This window comes from Microcaecilia unicolor, chromosome 4, assembly GCF_901765095.1.
Source record: "Microcaecilia unicolor chromosome 4, aMicUni1.1, whole genome shotgun sequence".
NCBI classification, from domain to species: Eukaryota; Metazoa; Chordata; class Amphibia; order Gymnophiona; family Siphonopidae; genus Microcaecilia; species Microcaecilia unicolor.
Window position 1 is genome coordinate 255,687,125 of NC_044034.1, and position 25,738 is coordinate 255,712,862.

The 25,738-nt window shown below is 42.7% G+C and overlaps 1 protein-coding gene across 1 annotated transcript in view; it reads left to right on the top strand.

The window, feature by feature from the left end:
* The window catches only part of IL18RAP (interleukin 18 receptor accessory protein), a 62,011-nt gene that overhangs the window by 13,340 nt on the left and 22,933 nt on the right, over window positions 1–25,738 (top strand). Inside the window, exons 4-6 of the mRNA XM_030199549.1 lie at window positions 6,141–6,327; window positions 13,438–13,506; window positions 17,287–17,455. Coding sequence (XP_030055409.1) covers window positions 6,141–6,327; window positions 13,438–13,506; window positions 17,287–17,455 — 425 coding nt within the window. The remainder of the gene's footprint in view (window positions 1–6,140; window positions 6,328–13,437; window positions 13,507–17,286; window positions 17,456–25,738) is intronic.

The window sequence follows — 25,738 nt, forward strand, 5'->3', positions numbered from 1 at the left end:
CTATTTAAGTCTGAATATTGACTTAACCAGTTATACGCTAGCTGACTTTAACAAAAAGGGGAAGCCCACACAGATCCTGGCATTGAATATCCAGTTTTAGCGCCAGCGGTGGATAAAAAATTGTTGTCCGCTGCAGGCTAAATATTGGCTGGCAAGGATCCTATTAACTAGAGATGGGTAGCCATTTCCCAGGGATCCTCTGTTGGCTAAGGAAAATGGGCAGCATTTTACATAAGTATTGTCATACTGGGAAAGACCAAAGGTCCATGAAGCCCAGCATCCTGTTTCCAACAGTGGCCAATCCAGGTTACAAATACCTGGCAAGATCTCCAAAAAGTACAAAACATTTTATACTGCTTATCCCAGAAATAGTGGATTTTCCCCAAGTCCATTTAATAACGGTCTATGGACTTTTTCTTTAGGAAGCCGTCCAAACCTTTTTTAAAACTCCGCTAAGCTAACCACCTTTACCACATTCTCTGGCAACGAATTCCAGAGTTTAATTACACGTTGAGTGAAGAAAAATTTTCTCCGATTCGTTTTAAATTTACTACATTGTAGCTTTATCGCATGCCCCCTAGTCCTAGTATTTTTGGAAAGCGTGAACAGACGCTTCACATCTACCAGTTGAACTCCACTCATTATTTTATAGACCTCTATCATATCTCCCCTCAGCCGCCTTTTCTCCAAGCTGAAGAGCCCTAGCCGCTTTAGCCTTTCCTATTTGCCAGTGATAGGTTTGACAATGACAGGGGACTGCCTCATGATCCAACCCTTCCCCCCCACCATGATCCAAAGCTCTCTCACTCTGCAATTCAAGGCCCTCCCTTCCAGCTCCCCTCCTCATGGCTCCTCAGCCTCCCACCATTCCCTTTAGACCCCCAGGCATACCTGAATCCCTGGTGGTCTAGAGAGAGTCTGTTGGGGCATGAGTGGTGACCATTGGCTCCTGCCCATGGTTAAGACTGCATCCAATATGGCTGCTGAAACCTTTCACCATAGTCTATGGGTTGCAGTAGTACCACTAGACTATGCTGAAACGTCACGATTCAGATAGGCATGGGGACCTAAGGAGAATGGGAGTATGGATGGGTGGTCTGCATAGCGCAAGGAAGGTGAGGTAAGTTGTCTGCTCTTGGCAAGGGGGCGGGTGGGGAGGCTGCGGGAAGGGGGCCTTGAAGATTTTTGTTTTTATTATCTCCTCTGTAGACAAAAGCAGGGAACACTTTAACAAAACAAGCATTCCCTTAAATGGCACAGGAAACAACACAAAATGGAAAATTTCTGGCTGCCCATCCTACTATATATGAAACTGAGAAATGTAGGAATGCACATTAGGGGGGGGGGGGGGGAATTCATCAAGCAACGTTAGGGCCTTAAGTCATGTGATTTGGCCCTAATATGACTTAAATGGCCCTAATGCCTCCTGAATAAAATTACCACGGTGATATTTGTTGCCATGGGTTAAGCAATGATGACATGCAACACATGCAAATACATGTTTTGCATCTCATTATTATGCAAATTCTCTAATGCAACTTGCAGTGATACAGCTTTTTGTTGAGGTTATTTTACTGCCTGGGAGGATCAGGCTGCAAAGCCCTGACCTGATGCTCCTGGGCCAGTAGAGCAGGTTCCCCCCCCCCCCCAGCTGAAGCCACCCCCCCACCCCCACATTGGCAGTGCCCCCAGTAGCTACCTTTGAAATCATTGATGGTCTGGGAAGGTCTTCAGGCAAGAATCCAGCGCCTTCAATAAAATGGTGCTCTCAGTGGTAGTCTTGTGATCGTTTACCGCATCTTGATGAATTCCTCCCTATATTCCATATTTAGCATTTAGCATACATTAAAACTGCATTACCACATAATGAAGGCTATTTTAAAAGGATTACATGTTATTTACACATGTAAAAAGCTAATTTACATCTATAAATGTGCTTTCACATGTAAGTAGTGACTTTAGAAAAGCCATTACTTACATAAGTAAATCCACAGCACATACCGATTTCAAAGGGGGCGTGATATGAGCATGGTTTAGGCTTTTAAAATATACATGTACTTCCCATGTTAGAAGGGAAATATGATACAAGTGTACTTTGAAAAATTTCATGGTCAGAATTTACATTTCCTGTGAATCATGCATAAGTGTGAACAAAATGCTCATTCGGATCTGGGGTTTCAAGGAGGGGTCCATTATGCTTATCCTTCTGACTCAAAAAGCCAAACTTCTGAGGTTTTAGACCTCAGCTCTTTAATTGACTACTCTTGCCTGTAGTTTTACAAAATCTTCAAGTTCAAAATGCTGTCAGAGGGAAAAAGAGATAACATCTATATTCTCGACAAACTCTTTCTCAAAATAATGGCTTGCCAAAATTTAATACGTCAATTACTTCACTGAAGTACAAAAAACTACTGGGGGAATTTTCAGGGTATGTTCATTTCACAGGCATAAGCCCCTCCCCCAAGTATATATTTGTTAAATCTTCAGTGAAAAATCAGCTTTCATGGATCCTATTTATTAAGTGGCATAAAAAAACACAGAAATTTCAAAAATTATCTCAAACAATCAACAGCCTTCTCTTGCACTGACTGTGGCCAAAGTTTTGCCAAACAGGGCTGTGTCAAGGTGCGAACAGTGTTTCAGCTTAATATTGCCTTTCTTGCGCAAAACGTCTGGTGACATTCTGAGCAAGAAATGCAAATATGCACACTACTTACAACATTTCTTTCCCAAACCAACATTTTACATCCTAACCAAACTGGCTTCCACCAACATCACAATACTGAAACTTCCCTATCACCTACAAACCAAGATCCGTGCTACTACTGTGTCTCTACACTTACATAAGTACATAAGTAATGCCACACTGGGAAAAGACCAAGGGTCCATCGAGCCCAGCATCCTGTCCACCGCTTTCTACCTCATAGATCACACCATCATGCTTTTGCGCCTTTAATATATTGGAATCTCTGATACCAGGGCCGTGCCAAGGGTCTGTGGCGCCCCCCTGCAAGGGATCGGGTGGCGGCGCCCCCCCCCCGCAAGGGATCGGGTGCCACTGCCCCCCCCCGCAGACAAGCGGTTGGAGCGCGCGCCCCCCCCCGTGAAGATGATCGCTGTCCTCTCTCCCCTGCCCTCCCGCTCCCATGTCCCAACTGCCCGCCCTCTTCTCCCCCCAACAAAATCTCTTTTAAATTTACCTCCGTCCGGCTGGCAGGGCAGCGAAGGCGCAGCGTCAGTGAAGTAGGCGGCGCTCCCGACGTCTCTACTAGGCTTCCCTTCGCTCAATGTCCCGCCTTCTTCTGATGTCATTTCCTTGACGTCAGAAGAAGGCGGGACATTGAGCGAAGGGAAGCCTAGTAGAGACGTTGGGAGCGCCGCCTACTTCACTGACGCTGCGCCGTTCGCTGCCCTGCCAGCTGGACAGAGGTAAATTTAAAAGAGATTTTGTTGGGGGGAGAAGAGGGCGGGCAGTTGGGACATGGGAGTGGGAGGACGAGGCAAGCATGGCGCAGCGGGGCGCCCCCCAGAGGACGGCGCCCCCCTGCCACGCTTACCTCGCTTACTGCGTTGGCACGGCCCTGTCTGATACTACCTACAACCAGTGGCATACCAAGGGGGGGCGGTCCGCCTCGGGTGCATGCCGCTGGGGGGGGTGCCGCGCGCCTGTCGGCTCTTCGTTTTCATGCTCCCTCTGCCCCGAATAGGCTACTTCCTGTTCCGGAGCAGAGGGAGCATGAAAACAAAGAGCCAGCGGCGTGCACCCGGGGTGGGGGGTTCTTTCGCCGGGAGATCGGGGGTTCTTTCGCCGGGGGGGGGCGCTGCACCCGGGGGGGCGAGGCGCATCAGCGATCCGCCCCGGGTGTCAGCCCCCCTAGGAACGCCACTGCCTACAACTGGTTCGTTTCCTATTTCACTAATAGACAATACACTACAATTAGAATGTACGCCACCCAGATGACTTGTTCTTTTTGGGTGGGATAGAAAGTCTTCAATAAAACTTGAAGAACCCCCTAAAAGGTCCTCCTAATAACAGCCTCCCCTGAATCCAGCTCCCCCTAAAGACCTTCCCAATCAGGCACCCCCTAATAAGCATCTCTCTCAAATCTAACTTCCTAAGATCAGACCGTCTCCCAACCCTCCTGGGATTTAACTTGGGTTGAGCCTGATAGTTAATGGGTTGGGGCACAAGCAGTTCCTCTTTGCTGTTTCCCTGGAACTGCTGGGGTTGAAAATGGCATTTATGATCCCCCGTGGTATTCTAATGTGGTGGTGTTGTAAAAGTGTTCTACCACTAAGAGTTATAAGCACCATTATTAACCCAGTGGTTCTGAAGTGAGGGAACACTTCTACAACACCACCACATTAGAATACCAGGGTGGGGGTTGGAAGGTGAGGGGAGGGTCAGGGTATAGTGGTGAGGGGTTCCTGTTTGAGAGGGTGAGCTTTAGGGAGGCTGATTTTTTGGGGAAGGGTCTATATTTTTAGGGGGAGGTGCTTAATTGGGGACTTGATAGGAAGATAATCTTGATTGGTGGGGTACTATCATGGGGGGGTGCTCTTGATTAGGCAGGAGTACTGTTCAGAGAGTCAGATTGAGCCACTGTGGATCCTGAAATGTGTCTGATTGCATGAGGTCTGCATTACATACTTAGGCAGATAGGGGGGGGGGATTATGGGGTCGATATTAAGACCTCAGAAGTTAGCCCAGCTAACTCCTGCAGTCAGCACTAAACCTGGACATTCAATGCCGGGCAGTTTCCAGTGACTGGCATTGAATATCTGGTTAATTTTTGACTGGTTTGAACATAACCAGCTAAATCAATATTCAGACCTAGCCGGTTATGTTCAAACCAGTCAAACATATCCTATGTATTTACGCAGCCACATATAGTCACAAAAGTGAGGCTGAAAACTGGCAGATAGTTATATCACCCAATATAACTGGCTATCCACTATACACTATCCTGCGATATTCAGTGGGAGATGGCAAGCTAGCCAGATAGCTGGTTATGAGGCATTTAACTGGCCAGGTGCCAATTCTGGTTTGTTAAATGCTTTTGAATATCAGGGGAGAGATGTCTATATATGGTGCCTAAAAAGTCAGCACCAAAAAAAAACCACACAACGCGATTCTATATGGGTTACGCGACCTTTATAGAATCACATATAGCACTTACTGTGTCTATCTGTAGGGCCTAGTTGTAGGTGTCTACAGTTAGGCGTGATTCTACATGTATGTGCATATAATTTGGGAATGCCCCCAAAATATCCCTAGCCATCCCCCAAAGTGTTATACGTTTGGATTTATGTGCAGATCGTCGTGTATCCCTATATGCGTGTAAATCCTAATTAGCATCAATTAGTGCTGATTGGGGTCCTTTTACGAAGCCACAGTGTGGTTTTGCGAGCGTGTCTTTTGGGCGCACGCTGGGCCATTTTTTACGCATCTAGGAAAAAGGGCCTTTTTTAAAGGGGCTGTAAAATGGACATGTGCTAAAATTGAAACCAGCGTGCGCCCATTTTTGGCCTGAGACCTTACTGCCACCCATTGACCTAGCCGTAAGGCCTCATACACTACCTGCATGGTAAGCATGCAGCATGCGCCAACTGCTGTTTACCGCCGTGTAAGCAGCCCATGGTAGAAACTAGAAAATGATTTTCTACCGTGCGATTTGCCATGTGTCAAAATTCAGAATTATTGCGTGGTTCACGTGCTAGCTGGGTGGTAGTGCCGATTTGGCACACGCCGGACGCATGTAGGCCATCCCACACCTTTGTAAAAAGGCCCCGTGATTTGTTATTATCACCCAATTATCAGCGCTGATTTGCTCATTATTCAATTATGTGAGTTAATTGGATGTGCACCCAATTTAATGCGCCATATACAGAATTTGGGTGATAGTGTGAATGCATCCATGCTATCCACTGAAGCATAGAATGTATGGCCTGTGTGGTAATTGTGTGCTCTATGTAGTAAATGTAGGGCAGAGGCTTTGCATTTACTACATCTTAAAGTGTTGCACTTAAGGTATGGTAAAAACTTACCACACTTTAGTAAACAGGTCCCATGAGAAATAAACCATGTAATTAGCAAAGAAAAAACATCTGCTCACTTTGATTTATCCCTTTTTCCCCAGGATAATAAAAGATTTATTCCATTACCACCGAGAAGCGTGATTAAGCATAACAGAATTAAAATCTTAAAAATCTTCAAATATGATGAGGGTATTTATGCTTGTGATTATGTTCAGTGTGATGACACCAGCCTGTGTGAGACCAACAGTAAATGGATAAGAAGAGCAGTATTTAAAGTGTGCACTATTGGTATGTAACAAGTTAAATCTAGATAATAAAGTATTCGGTATCTAAATATGCCCATTATTGGTACAGTTTCATTGGTTGCCAAAATTTAATATGTCAGTTACTTCACTTTGCGGCCTTGTTTTTCAAATTGTGCATGGCAAAACACCAGAGTATATGATAGGTCTGGTATGAGCATCTTATAGAAACATTATACCTGGAGCGATGTTTTCTACTTTTACAGTATCCGGACCAAAACCAGGTTGTTTACAAACAGGTTTTTTGGGGTACATTGGCTTATTTAGCTGTCAGTCATTGGAATGATTTACCTATTGATTTGAGAAAGCTATCAAATTCTATGACCTTTCTAAAATTGTTGAAAACTTTTTGATTTAGGAAATTTTTGATGTGATTATTATTTTTTGTTTATGATTAGTTGATTGCTATATGTAATGTGCCTGGATTTGGTCCAATTTATTCTTTTGTGAGCTACACTGAACTTTTATGGTAAGTGTGGGATAAAAGTGTTATGTTATTAATAATAATAATAATAGTAATAATAGGGCTCCTTTCACTATGGTGCGCTAACCGATTTCTCCTGGATTCTGTATAGCGTGTCTAGCATTCTGCACCAAAATCCAAGGGTATCCTATAACAATGCGCATAACTTAATTGGTTTAACAAGCCAATCAGCATTGTTAACAGCACTTAACAAGCAATAATGAGCACTAATTGGCAATAATTAGAATTTATATGCACAACTCCCTAATTGTATTCTGTAATGTACTGCACCTAACTTTTAATGTGTGCAGGGGAAAGGGGGCATGGTTATGGGCATTTCATGGGTGTTCCGAAACGTACGTGCGTTGTTGTAGAATATCCTGCTTATTTTTGAAGGAGAAGGCCAGCCATCTTCCGACACAAATCGGGAGATGGCCGGCCTTCTCCTAAACCCGGCCAAATCGGTACAATCGAAAGCCGATTTTGGCCGGCTTCAACTGCTTTCCGTCGCAGGGCCAACCAAAGTTCAAGGGGGCATGTCAGCAGGGTACGGAAGGCGGGACAGGGGCGTGTTTACGAGATGGCCAGCTTCGGCCGATAATGGAAAAAAGAAGGCCGGCTCTGATGAGCACTTGGCCGGCTTTACTTGGTCCATTTATTTTTAGGACCAAGCCTCAAAAAAGTGCCCCAACTGACCAGATGACCACCAGGGGGAATCGGGGATCACCTCCCCTTACTCCCCCAGTGGTCACCAACCTCCTCCCACCTAAAAAAAAATATATATATATAAACATTTTTGTGCCAGCTTCTATGCCATACCCAGCTCCATCACAGCACTATGCAGGTCCCTGGAGCAGTTTTTAGTGGGTACTGCAGTGCACTTCAGGCAGGCGGACCCAGGCCCAAGCCCCCCTACCTGATACACTTGAGGTGGTAAATGGGAGCCCTCCAAAACCCACCCAAAACCCACTGTACCCACATCTAGGTGCCCCCCGTTACCCTTTAAGGGCTATGGTAGTGTTGTACAGTTGTGGGTTGTGGGTTTGGGGGGTTATGGGGGGCTCAGCACACAAGGTAAGGAAGCTATGCACCTGGGATCAATTTTTGAAGTCTACTGCAGTGCCCCCTAGGTTGCTCAGTTGGTGTCCTGGCATGTGAGGGGGACCACTGCACTATAAATGCTGGCTCCTCCCACAACCAAATGGCTTGGATTTGGCCGGGTTTGAGATGGCCGCCATTAGTTTCCATTATTGGCGAAAAACAATGGCGGCCATCTCTAATGCCGGCAATCTCTAAGGCCGGCCCAAATGTTGAGATTTGGCCGACCCCGACCGTATTATCGAAACGAAAGATGGCCGGCCATCTTGTTTTGATAATACGGTAGGGTATGCTGCTTTACGGGGCCGGCCTTAGAGATGGCTGCCCTTATAGATGGCCTGCCCCGTTCGATTATGCCCCTCTACGTCCCTCTGCGCCTAAATCTATGTGCTGGGATTTACGCCATGTTTTCATTGATGTTAATGGATGTGCGTAGTTTTAGGTGCTATTTTTCCGTGTGAATTTTTAAAGTGCCATATATAGAATCTGAGAGGAAGCCTATTCAGTTCCAATGGGCTTCCTTTCATTTGCCAGAATCACTAGCTTAGAATTGTAAAATAAAGCCCTTAGCATGTGCTAATGATTAATGCGTGCTAAGATGCCCAGAGGTATAAAATGGGCTTTTTAGCTTAGCATGTGCTAATCGGTTAGCATAGCTCAGTAAAAGGACCCCATAGTGAGTTATTTCACTGTGAAGATGCTTTTTGTTTGTAAAATTAACTGAAAACATATCCCTTTGGAATAATTTAAGAATTAAAATGAGGAGTTTTAAAAAGTTTATCATCACCTGCCCACATAAAACTAGAGTAGGGTTTATACTGATATATCACAGATAGACATAGAAAGTGGATTTTGAAGGAAAAAAGTGGCCACATTAAAACTAACATAAATAAATAATATTTTAAAAAACCTAAAATTATATTCTGCACTATCCTACAGCTTGAGGCAGATTAGAGTGTTGCATACATAACAAAACATAAAACAAAAAATTCAAACAAATGGATTCCAATCAGATCTTAGTGCAATAACATTGGCAGCATTTAATTAATCACATCTCTAATCAGTTGCACAAGCTTGGCTAAAAAGATATGTTTTTATATGTTTACAAAACTGAAGAAGTGAAGTAATATTTCATAGGCTAAATGGTAAAGAGTAAAAAGAAAAACAAAAAAGGCAACAGTCTACTTGCTACATAAACGTCTATTATAAAAAGTAGACCGATACACATATATAAAAACAAAGAAATAATTTATTCAAACCAAGGGGTACTGCTTTTATCTTGGTTTGAATAAATTATTTCTTTGTTTTTATATATGTGTATCGGTCTACTTTTTATAATAGACTTAAATGGTAAAGAGTTCCATTGTTTTGCCCCTTCAATATAAAATATTGAGAAACGATGTTCTGTTAATCTGATTTGGCGAAAAGAAGGAATATCAAGCATCAATTTATTGGCTGAACGCAAAGTGCAAACAGGTCGGTATTTTCTCAAGGAACTGGCAATGCTGAGAGGAACTCATTGCGTAGTGCCTTGAAAATCAATGTCAACTTTTAATTCTGATTCTCCATTGAATAGGCTACCAGTGCAGATCCTTAAGGATTGGTGTTATGTGAGAACACCGAGACGTAACTGTGAGTAAGCGAGGGGCAGCATTTTATGCAATTTCTAAAGATCTAATCCTACCTCAAGGTAATCCTAGGTATAAGGAGTTACAATAGTCCAACAGTGGTGCCTTGGGAGATATATAGGGACCATCTAGAGTGTTTGCAGAAGGATTATATGTGTGTGTGTGTGTGTGTGTGTGTTTGTTTGGGACAGGAGAGTTCAAGAGTTTGGAGAGCTGAATCAATGGTTTCAGAACTTTTATCCTGGACTAACCATGTCAGGTTATCATTTACTGTGAAATTTGTTAGGACTTTGGGAAGTAATAGGATGTACAATTGATAAATTAAGGATTGTATTAGCGAGGATTGCAGAGTTTGGTGCTAAGTTGGGGGCATTGGTTAGGATTTTGAATCTAAGGAGACACAAATTAAAGGGGTATATTCATAACTGATGCATTCATTTATATAGCTTGATATTCAGCGTATTGACTATAGATTTTCAGTAGTCAACAACAATAATAATTTAAAAACAATAAAAACATAGTATTATCCAAAAAGAAAAAAAAAATCATATATAAAATATAAGAACTTTCCCTAAAAAGAACACTTTATACTCCTAAGACCAAGAAAATGTAGCATGAGGATATAGAAATATTTTCCATTATTTTGGGTGCCCCAGACCTCATTAAAAAGAATTTGAGGTCTACAAAATCCTGAGTGGTGTAGAATGAGTAGAAGTGAATCAATGTTATACTCTTTCAAAACGTACAAAAGACTAGGGGACACTCAATGAATTTACATGGAAATACTTTAAAACAAATAGGAGGAAATATTTTTTTACTCAACAAATAGTTAAGCTCTGAATCTCTTTGCCACAGGATGTAGTAACAGCGGTTAGTGTAACTGGGATTAAAAAAGGTTTCGACCAGTTCCTGGAGGAAAAGTCCATAGTCTGCTATTGAGACAGACATGGGAAAGCCACTGCTTGCCCCAGGATTGGTAGCAAGGAATGTTGCTACAAACTGGGTTTCTGCTAGGTACTCGTGACTTGGATTGGCCACTGTTGGAAGCAGGATACTGGGCTAGATGGACCATTGGTCTGACCCAGTATGGCTATTCTTATGTTCAAATGCCTCTTGGACATTACAGATATGGTGGATGTTCGGAGTGTGAGGTAAACCTGCAGTGTAAATCCTTTGTGGACCCACAGTCGGGAGATGAGTTTACACTGAGACAGTTCTCTCTTTGCAAAAGTACTGGAGTAACTTATGAAGACATCTACCCATGTGGACTTGTATATATTGGCAAAATTATAAGACAGTTTAGCAAAAGATTGTTTGAGCTCAAGAGCACAATCAAACACAGAGCAATGGAAAAACCTCTTATGCAGCAACCAGTATCCAAGAATCACTCTTTTGAGGATTGTAAGATCCTGATTCTGGTTAAACTCCAACTGCACTGGAGAGGTGGCAGTTGGGATGATGTGTTATTAAAGATTGAGTAGAGGTTGATTTTGAGATTTCATAGTGTCTGCCCATGAGCTGTGGACCAGGAATTGGACTTATCAGTTTTTGTATAACATGTTTATACCCTGGATTTAGCTTTTTTACTGATACAGCCTTATACATAATGTATTATTTGTTTAATTATTTATTGCTTTACTTATTTTTAATACTGCTTTTTATCAGCTTTCTGATGTTGTCTCCGCTACCCTTATGGTGTTTATGATTCACTTCTTCACATCTGCTTTTTTTTAGCTGTGCTCAATCCCACCTTATCCTTTGTGCTTTATGAGTCCACTGTGGTTTTAAAACAGCAGAAATCCTGAACACGTCTACACAGGGGTCACGTATTAGTTTGTGTGTACTCATTCTTGTCTCCGTACATACTGTTATAGATGTGACCCTGGGGGTAATTTTGTCAAAGCCCTTCACACATGTAAAATGACCTTTACACATAAAAAAAACCCTTGATAAAAGGACCTCCTATCTAGTTAACACTAGGAATGGACTATTGTTACTAAATGAAAACGAACAGAAAAGAAACACATTTCATGTTTTTTAGGGGTTTTTTTGCCAACAATGGTACTATTTCTGAATAGTGTGAACATTATTTCAGAAGTAGTGTGAACTATTTCTCAAGAGTGGAACCACTGTGCACATGCAAAGTCAGGAAAGTAGTACATCCTCTTTCTGAAACAGTGTGCTGTCTTTCCACACAGCACACACTATTTCCAGAAACGGACAAAACAAAAAAGGGTCACATGAAAATGAACACAATGAAAATGGCTGTAAATGACATAGGAAACAACTCAAAAAGAAAAATTTCTGTCTGCCCAACTCTAGTTAACCCACATTAAGGGTCCCATTTACCAACTAGTGGTAGGGCTATTGCAGGAGTACCACATGGCGAATTGGCCCTACCGCCAGGCTCTCCCTGGAGAATGAAGTATGGAATGGCACTGAAATGCACTTTTTTTTTCAACTTGAAATTTTATTGATTTTCAGAAAATTATACCTCACAAGCCAATAGTACTTGAGGGTAATGAATCCATTGCCACAACTAACAAAGGAAAAATGTTTTAAAAAATAATAAAAGTAAGTTTCAACAAGCTACCCACAATAAGGGGCCCTTTGACTAAGCTGCAGTAAGTCCAACACGGGCTTACCACTTGCAAATCTGGAGCTACTGCCGGCCCAATGCGGGCGCTGGCAGTATTTCCAGCGTGTGCCATTTACTGTGCTAGGAAAAATAGCTGGTTATTTTCTAGTGTGACAGTTACCGGTGGTAATTGGGTTACCGCTGAGTTAGCGCGGAAGCCCTTAATGTCACTCCAATGGGTGGCGTTAAGTGCTCCCCCCCCCCCCCCCCGCATGGCCTTGTGGTGTACTCTTACCGCATGGCCATGCCATTTTTCAACCTTTTTACTTGCCGCAGTAAAAAGGCCTGCAGCATGCAACAAAAATGACCCCTGCTGCTAACGCAGGGCCCTTTTTCCCACAGCTTAGTAAGAGGTTCCCAGGCTAGAAAATAGCTTTTATTTTCCAGCACCAGTGGGTGGGGAATAAGTGTACCTAGTGGTAAGGGCTCCGGCAGTAAATGGACGTGCGCCAAATTAGTAAGTAGCACATGGGCATTTACTGCCTCTATTGGGGAACTGCCCTTTCACCACTGTGGTAAAAGGTGACCTCGGCGTGCGGCAATCCCACACACTGACATCACCATGGGCCACCTTTTATCACCTCTTGGTAAAAAAGGTCCCTGAATGAGACCCTAAGGGGTCCTTTTACTAAGGTGCGCTGAAAAATGGCCTGCGGTAGTGTATACCCGTGTTTTGGGCACGCAAAGAAATATTTTTCAGTGCAGCTACAAAAAATGCCTTTTTTTGCCGAAAACGGACGTACGGAAAAATAAAAATTGCCGCGCATCCATTTTGGGTCTGAGACCTTACCGCCAACCACTGACCTAGCGGTAAAGAATCCGGGCGGTAATGACCTACGCGCGTCCAAATGCCACTTGGCACATGTCCATTATGCGTGCCCGAAAATAAAAAAATATTTTTCAGAAGCGTGTATTGGACGCATGCCAAAAATGAAAATACCGCTAGAGCCATGTGGTAGTTGGTCGGTAACTCCATTTTGGCGCACATTGGGTGCTTGTAGACGCTTATGCGGCTTAGTAAAAAGGCCACTAAGATAAGTATCTAAGAAAGAACTTATTAGAAATGGAGCCATTGTTGTAAGAAGATGCTCACTGTTACACCATTTATTCTAAAGAGTGTAAAAGTATAAGAAATAAAATATATTTTAAAAATGAGTAAATAATATAATCAATAAATGAAACTGCATTAAATTATTACTGTTGATCTACTCTACCATAAACAAATTTTACAACTAGAAATAAAAAATGTATTTGCTGTTTATATTTTAGTGGATGATACGAAGTATCCACCCAATATTCTAGATCCCCCAGGGGACAAGACACTAGAAGTGAAACTTGGTAAGTTTGAAATTTTGTTTTATGACAATTTTGAAGCATGTTGCCTAAAGCATGTAAACTGGGGATTAACAGTGGATGCAGACTCTTACAGATATCCTAGATGGCCTGCCACTTTAACTAGTGACTTCAGAGATAAATTACCATAGTTGCAATAATTGATTTTTTAGATGTATCTTTCCAAAATTAAATTCCAAGGGTTATATTGTACAAAGAGTTTTGCAGTAGGCATGTAGGTTATGTGAAACTCAAAACAATATGAATTCTGTCTCTTCCTCTGAATCCTTTCTATTTATTACAGTACTAAATGGCCATCCAGCCATAATAGCCCTGACAAAATAGCCCCAAGAAAAAAGCCCTAACAAAACAGCCTTGTAATAAAATAACCCTTGACATTTAACACCCTAACAAAATAGCCCTTGACAAAATGGCCCCTCCCATAAAACAACCCTTGACAAAATAGCCTCTACACACAAAATAGTCCCCTTAACAAAACAACCCCCTAAGAAAACATAGCACATCACAAAAAATATAATAAACTAGAACTGAAATCTTCATTGATAAAGACTCCTACCAGCATTCAATTGCATAAAGCATATATAAATAAACAAAATTCTATAGCTACAAACTGGTATTCATGATCTGTTCTGCTATTTAAAGAAGCTATTCTTCCTTCAACATGCTAATTAAAAAAACAATATTGTCATCATTTTCATAGTCTTGCCAACCTTATCCTGTTTGACAAGGTAAGATTATTAGGAAAAAAATGCAGTCCCATATTCTGGGCAGCCTGATCGGGCCCTTTAGTCGTGCAGCTAACTTGTCAAGGTTTATATTGTGGGCAGGCCATTTTGACAGTGGCTGTTATGTCAGGGACTATTATGTCAGGAGCCTTTTTTATTTGGAACTTTTTTGTCGGGGCCATTTTGTCGGGGCTATTTTGACCAGGTACCTACTAAACGTTATTTGTGGATTAAATGTTAAGCAGTACCATAACTCTTTCTATATGTGCAGCCATACCTATCTAATAACAAAGTACACATTCTGTTTATGTGGTTATGTAGTTTAAGCACTTCCCATTGTCATACACCAGTGATTCCCAAACTTATCCTGGAGGAACCCCAGCCAGTCAGGTTTTTAGGATATCCACAATGAATATGCATGAGATAGATTTGCATATCAAGGAAGTAGTAAAAAATATCCAGCTGATATTCAAATGTATTGTCCGGCCCTCATCAATCAAGGAAGTTAAAGGAGGCTGGGGGAGGGCTACTAGAACTTTGGGAGGGGGTAGAAGACTTGTTTGGGGGGGGGGGGGGCAGGAATGTGGATTGGAGGCTTATTGGAGGCTTGAGAGAAAGAAATGTAAACTTATATGGGTCCTGGCCAATATTCAGTCAGGACCCACGTAAGTGTGTAATGCAAGTCTTGAATATTGAATATCCAGAGCTAATTTGGTCAGCCCACAATGCACAGACAACTTCAGAAGAAGATGTTTTGTACTAGCATGAACTATTCCTTTAACATGGAATATACAGCTGATTTGAAATAATAATATATAAAATCCACTTACTTCATGTCCCTCCCCTCTGCATATCAATAGCAATGTGCTCCCTTACTGAAATACTGCTTGTATCCTTGGAATTCTTTTTGATGCCAAACTCACCGTTATACTACAGATATACACTGATATGTTCATCTTTCTTCACTTTGTGTCATATTCAGGCTTTCAAACAATTCTTGCATTTTAATACTTGCCCAAGTCATATCCAAAATTGATTATTGTATTTCACTTAGGGCCCCTTTTACCAAGCCGTGGCAATAGGGAGCCTGTGCTGGCATCGGCAGCGGGTAAAAGGGACGTCTATCAAGCAGGAAATGGCTGCACGTCAAGTAAAGCACTTGCCGTGTAGCCATTTCATGGGGGAGCCCTTATCGTCACATATTGAGGTGGTGGTAAGGGCTCCCACGCCAGGTACACTCCAGATATGACGGTGTGCTAGGGGTGGAAAGTACTGCTGGGCTGCTACAGTAGCCTGGCAGTACTTCCTGTTTAGCAAGTGGTAAGCCCACGTTGGGCTTGCTGCCAATTAGTAAAAGGGACCCTTAATAATGGAATGCCAGTTAAATCTTTGAACAAATACAGCTAATCTAGTCCACTGCAGTTAAATTGATTTATGGTTCTCACCACTCTGATCAAGTAACCCCACTACTCATTACTCAACATTGGCTTCTAGTCTGAAGAATAAAATTCAAGATGTTATGTCTTGTCTTTAAAGGGCATATGTAATCAGCACCAGAATATCTGGCTACTCTTTTTATTTCATATACCACTATGCACCTTCTCCATTCCTCCCAAGCCTCTTTGCTAGATCTCCTGCCTCCTTCACAACTGCGATTTGAAACAATCCGTGAATCCACCTTCTCTTATTTGGGATCCCATCAATGGAACTCTTTTCCAATCAAAATCCACATAGAACCATCATACAAAATGTTCACAATTCTAGTCAAAACATGGTTATTCTGCTCAACTTTTAATTAACCCTCTGAAATTTTAACCTTTTTGCAACTCTCATTTGTTTATTTTCTTATTTTCTTTTTCCTCTCCATTCTCCATCTCCATTCCTTAAAATCCTTCCATGCTTCTCTCGCTCACTTTTTTATGAATGCAACTTTCTTTTCCTTTTACCTAGTGCAGGGTTCCCAAACCTGATCCTGGAGGCACCCCAGCCAGTCAGGTTTTCAGTATATCCATAATGAATATTCATGAGAGAGATTTGCATGCACTGCCTCTGCTGCATGCAAATCTATCTCCTGAATTTTCATTGTGGATATTCTGAAAACCTGACTGGCTGAGGTGCCTTCAGGATCAGGTTTGGGAACAAATGACCTAGTGGCCTCTACACATTTTGATGGTATATCAAATCCTCCAAAATAAATATTAAAAAAATACAGCAAGCATATTATAGTAATTGAACCTTGTGAACTCTACAGTCCCACGAGGATAAACAGCAACAGGAAAACGTGGGTGATGGATCACAGTTTCCAGAGATGAGAGAGACAATCTTGAGATGAAAAAATCATTATTGGTAAAAGACTCGACATAACACTGTGTTTCGGCCAATTAGGCCTGCTTCAGGAGTCTCTATTTGTTGATTAATAAACTTCAGAGATCCTGATGTGAAGTACTTTCTGGTAAATTGGGTGAAATGGTCTCGAAAAAGATCTTTGATTGTAAATGGTGTGTGCCTTCAGGTCTGGTCGTAACGGCTGAAACACAACGCTATGTCGAGTCTTTTACCAATAAAGATTTTTTTCATCTCAAGATTGTCTCTCTCTCGTCTCTGGAAACCGTGATTCATCACCCACTTTTTCCTTTTGCTATCATATGAACAAGGACAGTTTGGGGCCTTTTTACAATGCTGCGGTAGAACTACCACAGCTTTGGTGTGGGCTAATCTGGCACCACCGCTGGCCTATGCAGGAGCCGGCGGTAGTGCCACCCCCAACATGCACCATTTTTGCTGTGAGAGAATTTTTTTTTTTACTGTTGAGTTAGCACGGGAGCCCTTACTGCCTCCTAAATGAAAATGGCCATTCATCAAGTGCACTTACTGCCTTTACCCACTGTGGTAAAAGGGGCCTCAGCACGTGGCAAATCCATGCACCGATGCTACCACAGGGCCGCTTTTACCGCAGCATGATAAAAGGGACTCTTTATTAGATTTTGTTCTCATGTTGTTACTATGAGTTTGAATGATTTTTTTTTGTTTTTTTCACCAGGAAAACCTCTAGAAATTAAATGCAAAGTGCTGTTTGGCTTTGAAAAGAATTTTTTCCCTCAGATTCAATGGCTAAGGAAAAATCGTGATTCCAAAAGCGGTCAACTAGAACAGAACAGTTCAATACTGGGAGTCAAAAGAAGTTGGGAGCAATGCAAGAAAATTAAAGTGTAAATAACCAATTTACATTTTAATACCATTTTTGTTTATTTTTAAATATAATTATGGTTTATCCAAATTATGACAGCTATATCTTTTGAATTCTTTTCCGATTCACTTCATTGGACTAAAAATAAGGGTGTGCTGTGGAAATATTTTCTTTTCTTTGCTTTTCTTTTGTTATTTTTCTATTGTTTTAGTCCAAATATTTTCATTGAATTCAAACTGATAGATAAAAGAAAACATCAAAACAGGCACTAAATATTAGTTTATGTAAAAAGTAGTCAGACATTAGCAAACTGATGTCAGGTTCCCAAACCTGATATCCAAAACAGCCTCCTGGCCCAATAAAAAGAGTAAAATATCAGGAAGAAAAATCTCCCACATTCCACTCATGTAGACACCTCCCTTATAAATATGTACTATGCCATTTGAATACCTATTTGTAGAACACTACTTAGACATTGAAATTTTTGCAAAAAAACCATATAATTTTGTGTTTTTGTTATGTACTGACAATAGTGTGGTCTATTATTTGCAAACTAGTAAAAAAAAGGCCCGTTTCTGACACAAATGAAACGGGCGCTAGCAAGGTTTTCCTTGGAGTGTCTATGTTTGAGAGAGTGTGTGTGAGAGTGAGTGTGTGAGAGAGAGAGAGAGAGAGAGAGAGTGAATGTGCGAGTGTGTGTGTGTGACAGAGAGAGAGAGTGAGACTGGGTGCGAGTGTGTCTGTGAGAGAGAGAGAGTGTGTGTGTGAGAATGAGAGTGTGTGCCAGGGCCCCCCTCCCTCCCAGTTCCAGGGTCCCCCCTCCCTCCTGCCCTCTGAGGTCCAGGTTTATCCCCCCCCTTCACTCCCTCCCTCCCTCAGAGTTCCAGGGTTGTTGTCTCCCTCCCTCCCAGTTCCAGGGTTGTCCCCTCCCTCCCTGCCTCCGAGTTCCAGGGTCGTCCCCTCCCTGCCTCCCTCCAAGTTTCAGGGTCCCCTCCCTCCCCTGCATTATGCTCTCTCCCGTGCATTTATCCATATGCAGGCAACATCCTCTGTGACCTGCCCCCTCCATCCATCCATGTGCAGCATCTCTCCCCTGCCCCCTCCACCTCCCTCCGAGTTCCAGTGTCCCCCTCCCTCCCATTTCCAGGGTCCCATGGAACTGGGAGGGAGGGGGGATGTTGGAGGAGTGACATCAGCAGGTGGTTACAATCCCAGTGACACACATTGGAACGTTGGTGGAGAACGTTGGAGGAGTGATGTCAGCAGGTGGTTACGATCCCAGTGAGACACATTGGAATGTTGGAGGAGCAAATTATTATATTAGAAGATAGTGTGCATTACGCATGGAGGAATGCACATACTTTCCAGATAGTGAGAGACTTACAAAGGTGCTGTAGCATTTTTAGTTCATGTTAAACACTAGAAACACCCATAGGAATATAAGGGCGTCTCTAGTGTGTAGTGCATGCTTATTTTTAGCGTGCACTAAAAACGCTAGCATGCCTTTTTAAAAGGCCCACAGTATGTGTGAACAATTTCACATATGCAAACAGTGCATGCACGTGTGTACTATCGGGAATAGTGCACACTATTTAGGAAGGGTGTGCATTCTTTCAAGAGACCACACACTCTTAATAACGCTGCTCCCATGATGACATCATGAAAAAAATTCTCAATAAAGCAAACATTCCTGGAAATGACATAGGAAACAAAAATGAAAAATTTCTGGCTGCATACCCCTACCATATGGTGATTAGTACAGTACTGCTTCTCTGACTGAGTGTAATTAATTTTATCATTATGGATAGCAAGAAATCTAAAGTGGCAAGTTTATGAATTGGCGCCAAGATTTAACTGTCACAATTCTACAATGGCTTCTGGGCATGCCTAAGTTATTATAGCATACTAGCGCAAAGCCACTTTAGGATGCTGAAACTTAGGTGCGTCAACTTATGTAATGTCAATAGCTAGCAGGTGTAAGTTGTCACACCTACATGCAATGCGTGCAACTGACAGTATTCTGTAAGTTGTGTGCATTGCTTGGCAAAACATCCATGACACACAGCAACATAGTACATGATGGCAGATAGAGACAAGCACGGTCTTTCCAGTCTGCCCAACAAGGTGGCCAGAGTCATGACTGCCACTCTATCCAGGTCCTAGCCACCAATGCTTAATCATTGGTTGTCAAGATTCCGCCAAGAAGCAGCCAAACATAATGGGAGTCTTGCTTATGACTATATATATCATCCCCAAGTATTGCTGATGTGATTTAACTTACTAGTCAAGCTATCTTCCCTTCCCCCATGAGCTGCATAGAACCCTCATTTGCAGCATGTGACAATAATGTGATCTACAGCACTAGAGTAGAAGACCATAGAGGTCTGTTCGGCATCAACCTTGATTCCCTCTATGCTGGAGTTGCCAAATCTTCTTCAGACTTTTGCCATTTGTGGAACTCAGACTGTAGAAGTCTGGCTGGCACAACCTTGGTTCCCTCTATGCTGGAGTTGCCAAATCTTTTTCAGTCTTTTGCCAATTGCAGGACACAGACCATAGGAGTCTGTCCAGCTTCGGCTTTAGTTCCCACTACTCATGCCCAATATAATGCCTCAACAGCCATATTGTGGTTCCATCCTCTTTATTTAGGCATCCTTACTGACTATGGTTGAATATCTGCCTGCTACTAGTTAAGTGCCCACTTCATGCCTCTTACTAAACATTGTAAAGCCGATTTTGCTTAGGCAGTTAGTACTGATATTCAACATTACTACCCAGTTAAGTGCTTCTGAATATCACACAGGTAATTTAACAGGCAGGAGTCTCTCCTACCAGGTTAAATCACTTTGAATACTGACCCCAGATTTAGCAGAAGGCAGACAGGAAAGCAGAAAAGAGAAACTAGGACCAACCTGATAAAAAAATAAAATGTCTAGACAACAATGGTAGAAAACAGCTTTTTATTTCAAACTTATTAACTGGACTATGTTAGCTTTGAGAAATGTGCATAGCAGATGTTTTTATATTGTGTTCAATAGAAAAATAAATGTATTTCTGTTTTTATTTCTCCAGTGTTGAAGTACATGCTGACTTTAACTTCTCAGCGATCCCAGTCCAATTTTTTTCTGCAGGAAAGGGGAGTGGGATTTGATATACTGCCTTTCTGTGGTTACAACTAAATTATGTTTCATATTCCCCTAATTTTATATATGGCATAAAAATTGCATGTGCAAATATGGGTGTTTGTGCCCAAATTTGCATGTCCAATTTAATTTCATAATGAGAATTAGCACTGATAATTGGGCATTAACAATCAATTATTGGCGCTAATTGGCAATTATTAAAAATTACATATGCATCTTTTAGTTGTTATTCTATAAAGATTGTCAGCCGTTCCTCCCGGCCGCGTAATTGTCTCTCTCACTTATCCGTGCTGTCCGCTTCCGACTCCACACTCGTCCGTGCAGTTCGCTCTCACTGCCACACAGTTCCGCTAGCAAGGCGGTGCAACACAGTTCAGCTTGCCAGTCTTTTAAACAAAGTTCAGCTAGTCCGACTTTAAACACAGTTCTGCTAGCCAGGCTTCAAACACAGTTTGGCTAGCCCGGCCTTCCAACAAAGTTCAGCTAGTCAGGCTTTAAACACAGTTCTGCTAGCCAGGCTTCAAACACAGATCGGCTAGCCCGGCCTTCCAACAAAGTTCAGCTAGTCAGGCTTTGAACACAGTTCTGCTAGCCAGGCTTCAAACACAGTTCGGCTAGCCAGGCTTCCCCACCCCGCCCTCTTCAGCAAGGCCTCAAACAGTTCAACTTAGCTAGGCTTTAAACCCAGTTCTGCTAGCCAGGCTTCAAACACAGTTCGGCTAGCCAGGCTTTCCAACAACGCCCTCTTCAGCAAGGCCTCAAAACCGTTCAGCTTAGCTAGGCTTTTTTCCCCAGCACAGCTTAGCCAGGCTTTTAAAGATCCACCACCCTCACTTGTCAACACTTTACCTCTTGACAACCACCCGCCGGATCTCTCCTGACTATTATTCTTCTCTGGTACTTTTGGGCTCCTCTAGAAGTCACTCTTCTTCCTCAGCCACTTCCTCTTCCACCTCCATTTCCTCTTCCACACCTTCTCCTCCTACCTGCTCCAACTCCTCCCATTCCATCCCCTCATTCTCCACCCCCTCCCTCAGGTGTTCCACCCTCTCCTCAGCTGATTCCATCTCCCAATCAGCCCCCTCCCCTTTCCTCTCCTGTGGCTCAGGTACTCGTTTGTCCTCCTCTCTCCTATTCTTCCAGGCAGTCTGAAATCTGTGTTCTCTACGCTCCTGCCTCCTCCCCTCCCGCAATGCATTCTGGGATCTGTAGTTTTTCCACTCTGGCTTTTCTCTCTTCCCCCCTGCATTCTGGGTTTTGTGGCTTCTCTGATTCTCACAAGATGCACATGCAATTTTTTATGTGTGGATCAAAAAGTGGGTGTGGCCATATGAAGGGCATGGGCAGGCCAGGGATGTTCCTGAAATTTGTACACAGTGTTACAGAATAAGGCCGATCCACACATAACTTAGGATCAAGAATTTATACCAGGTTTCACTTGATGTAAATCCTCATGCCCAAAATTGGGCACAGATCCCAGCACCAAGCACTATTCAATAAAAGGTGGCCAAGTTTGAGCACCGTTTATAGAATAGAGCTTAGTGCTAATTTTATTTTTTTTTCTGCACAAATTTGAACACTACTTACAGAATTTAGCTCATTATGTACAAGGGCAATGGAAAGTTAAACAACTTGCTCAGAGTCACAAGGTGCTGCAGTGGAAATGAACTCCAGTTCCCCTGGTTCTCAGGCTGCTGCACTAACTATTAGGCTCCTCCTCCTACATATTTTTATTTTAGATTTGTGATCCAATGGATCATTGTTCTGTATTTGATCTCTCAGTGTGTGATAGAAAAGCAGATAGGGAGATTGTTGGGGGGGGGGGGGGCAAGGAGGAGAAGGGATCAGGGGGTTTCATTATTATTTTCTGCTCTGGGACCCAGCATGTCTATCAGTGGCCCTGACTCTTGCTGTAGCTGGGGGGATCCCCAAGCCCCACCAGCTTAGGACCTCCTCCAAAGGTGGCCAGTACTCCCTTCTATCAAGCTCAGCAGTCAGCAGCAGCATCCTTGAGCCACTGACACTGACAACTGGGCATGCTCAGGGTGCCGTCATTGTTGGTTTAGGGATGCTGCTGCTGACTGCCAAGCTTGGTAAAAGAGAGTTCTGGTTGCCTTCAGAGGAGGTTTTCAGCTGGTGAGGCTTAGGGATCCTCACCAGCTAAAGTATTTATATTTTGAGTTGAGAGGTGTCAGGGGGAGGGGTGGAGCGTGGCGGAGCAGAGATTGGGGGGAGGGTGGAGGCTGAGAGAAAATTTTTGCCCACCCAAATTGGACTCCAGCCCATCCAAATTTAGCTGAATGGCTACACCACTGCCAGGTACTTAAACTAAAATTGGCAGAACCCAGATGAACTTCTGTTGGCTGCAAAAGTGTGAAAAATTCAGTGCCCATACCTGAACTCAGTCTGACACTAGAAGGGGCATTTTTGATATGATGTTTAAATCCGATTTTGGAAGTTTTGCTGAAAATAACAAAAAATCAAGGTTATGTTTCCAGGATCACAAAGATAACTAGCTAGGTGTTGGCACATAATCTGGTTATGCAACAGGACATATCTGGTTATATTTGCAATCTTAGAAACATAATCAGTTATGTGCTGGCTTATTAAACATCTATATTCTATATGTTTTTTTAAATGGATGTTTATGGTGTGTGCACCTGGCACATGGGAGGAGTAGCCTAGTGCTTAGACTACCAGTCTTGACATCCAGGGATAGCAGGTTCAAATCCCACTACTGCTCCTTGTGATCTTGGGTAAAGTCTACAAAATTAGATTATAAGCCCTCCAGGAACAGAGAAATACCCAATGTACCTGAATGTAACTCACCTTGAGCTACTACTGAAAAAGGTGAAAACAAAATCCAAAAAATAAATAAACTTTAGAACAGGCTCTATGTCAGCAGATTCTGTTCTAAAATACAGGGGAAAATATCTCAATTCCTACAACTACAACCTGTCTAATATGGTACTGCAACATTTGACAGTGTCTCTTGTAAAATTCTATGTGAATTCCCCTTTATAAAATGTGTGTATTCTGCATAGGTCCTCTCAAGGACTATCACTAACCACACCCTCTCCAAAAGACATTACACAATGTGATACCCACAAGGGAGCCTTCTGCAGAGTAGCCCCCATACACTGGAAGGCACTCCCTGAAAGGCTTCGCTTAACAGAAAAATATCTCTACTTCAGGAAGCAGGTGAAAGTTTGGCTCGTCAACCAGGCATTTAATGGAAGAAGTAACTAATTTGTTAGTCTCACTCACACACACAAGGAGTGACACAGGCTACACATACTGCAGGAGAACATGTTTATCCACTCCTACCCTTGCTGGGGTAATATTTAACCATCTTTCTTACTCATATGTACTTTTCTTTAAATTAGCCACCTTATTTTCTAACTCCTCTTACTCTCTTACCTACCTATATGTTCCATCTTTGCTTATACCCTACACTGTCAATTAAAATGTTCTATTACATATTGTGTTGACATTGTAAGTAATATACTATCAGGGGCATTTTCGAAAGAGAAGGGTGCCCATCTTCCGACACAAATTGGGAGATGGGCATCCTTCTCTCAGGGTCACCCAAATCGGCATAATCGAAAGTTGATTTTGGGCGTCCTCAACTGCAGTCCGTTGCGGGGACAACCAAAGTTCACGGGGGCGTGTTGGAAGTGTAGAGAAGGCGGGACTGGGGCGTGCTTAACACATGGGCGTCCTCGGCTGATAATGGAAAAAAGAAGGGCATCCCTGACGAGCATTTGGTCTATTTTTTTTCACGACCAAGCCTCAAAAAGGTGCCCAAACTGACCAGATGACCACCGGAGGGAATCAGGGATGACCTCCCCTTAACCCCACAGTGGTCACTAACCCCCTTCCACCATAAAAAAATACTTTAAAAATATTTTTTGCCAGCCTCAAATGTCATACCCAGCTCCCTGACAGCAGTATTCAGGTCCCTGGAGCAGTTTTAGTGGGTGCAGTGCACTTCAGGCAGGCGGACCCAGGCCCAACCCCCCCTACCTGTTACACTTATGGTGGTAAATGTGAGCCCTTCAAAACCCACCCTAAACCCACTGTACCCACATGTCGGTTTCCTCCCCTTCATCCCTTAGGGCTATGGTAGTGGTGTACAGTTGTGGGGAGTGGGTTTTGGGGGGGTTGCGGGGTTGGGGGGGCTCAGCACCAAAGGTAAGGGAGCTATGCATCTGGGAGCAATTTGTGAAGTCCACTGCATTGCCCCCTAGGGTGCCCAGTTGGTGTCCTGACATGTGAGGGGGGACCAGTGCACTACGAATACTGGTTCCTCCCACAACCAAATGCCTTAGATTTGGTTGTTTTTGAGATGGGCGTCCTCGATTTCCATTATTGCCGAAAACCGGGGACGACCATCTCTAAGGTCGACCATCTCAACATTTAGGTCGACCATCTCTACGGTCGACCTAAATGTTGAGATTTGGGTGTCCCTGATTGTATTATCAAAATGAAAGATGGACACCCATCTTGTTTTGATAATAGCGGTTTCCCCGCCCCTTCGCCAGTACGTCCTTAGAGGTGGGTGCCTTTAGAGATGGTCATCCCCGTTCGATTATGCCCCTCCACGCCATACTTTGTATTGTTATTTGAATATTTTTACTGCTGTAACTTATTGTTCGTTTGATTTATTCTTACTGTACATCGCCTTGAGTGAATTCCTTCAAAAAGGCGATCTAAATAATTAAATAGGTACTTAGTTGTAAAATTACCTTCCGTGTGTAAATGAACAGAAGGATGTCAGGTACAGCAGTCGATCAAACTGAAAGCATGAATATTGTTGCAAAGCTGGGGTGAACACAGATGTTTATTTTGAAAATGTACTAGTTACCAATTTCATATCGTTACTGAAAGTACGCCAGTTGGTAAGAAGCTTGAATAATATATGTAAATGAACAGAAGGGTGTCAGGTACAGTAGTCGATCAAACTCAACTGACAAAGCATGAACCTTGTTGCAAAGCCTGGGTGAACACAGGTGTTTATTTTGAAAATGTACTAGTTACCAATCTCATTTTTAAGCCACATTGAGTCTGCAAATAGGTGGGAAAATGTGGGATACAAATGTAACAAATAATATTATGATTGAAAGTAAGCCAGTGATTAAGAAGCTTGAATAATATATGGG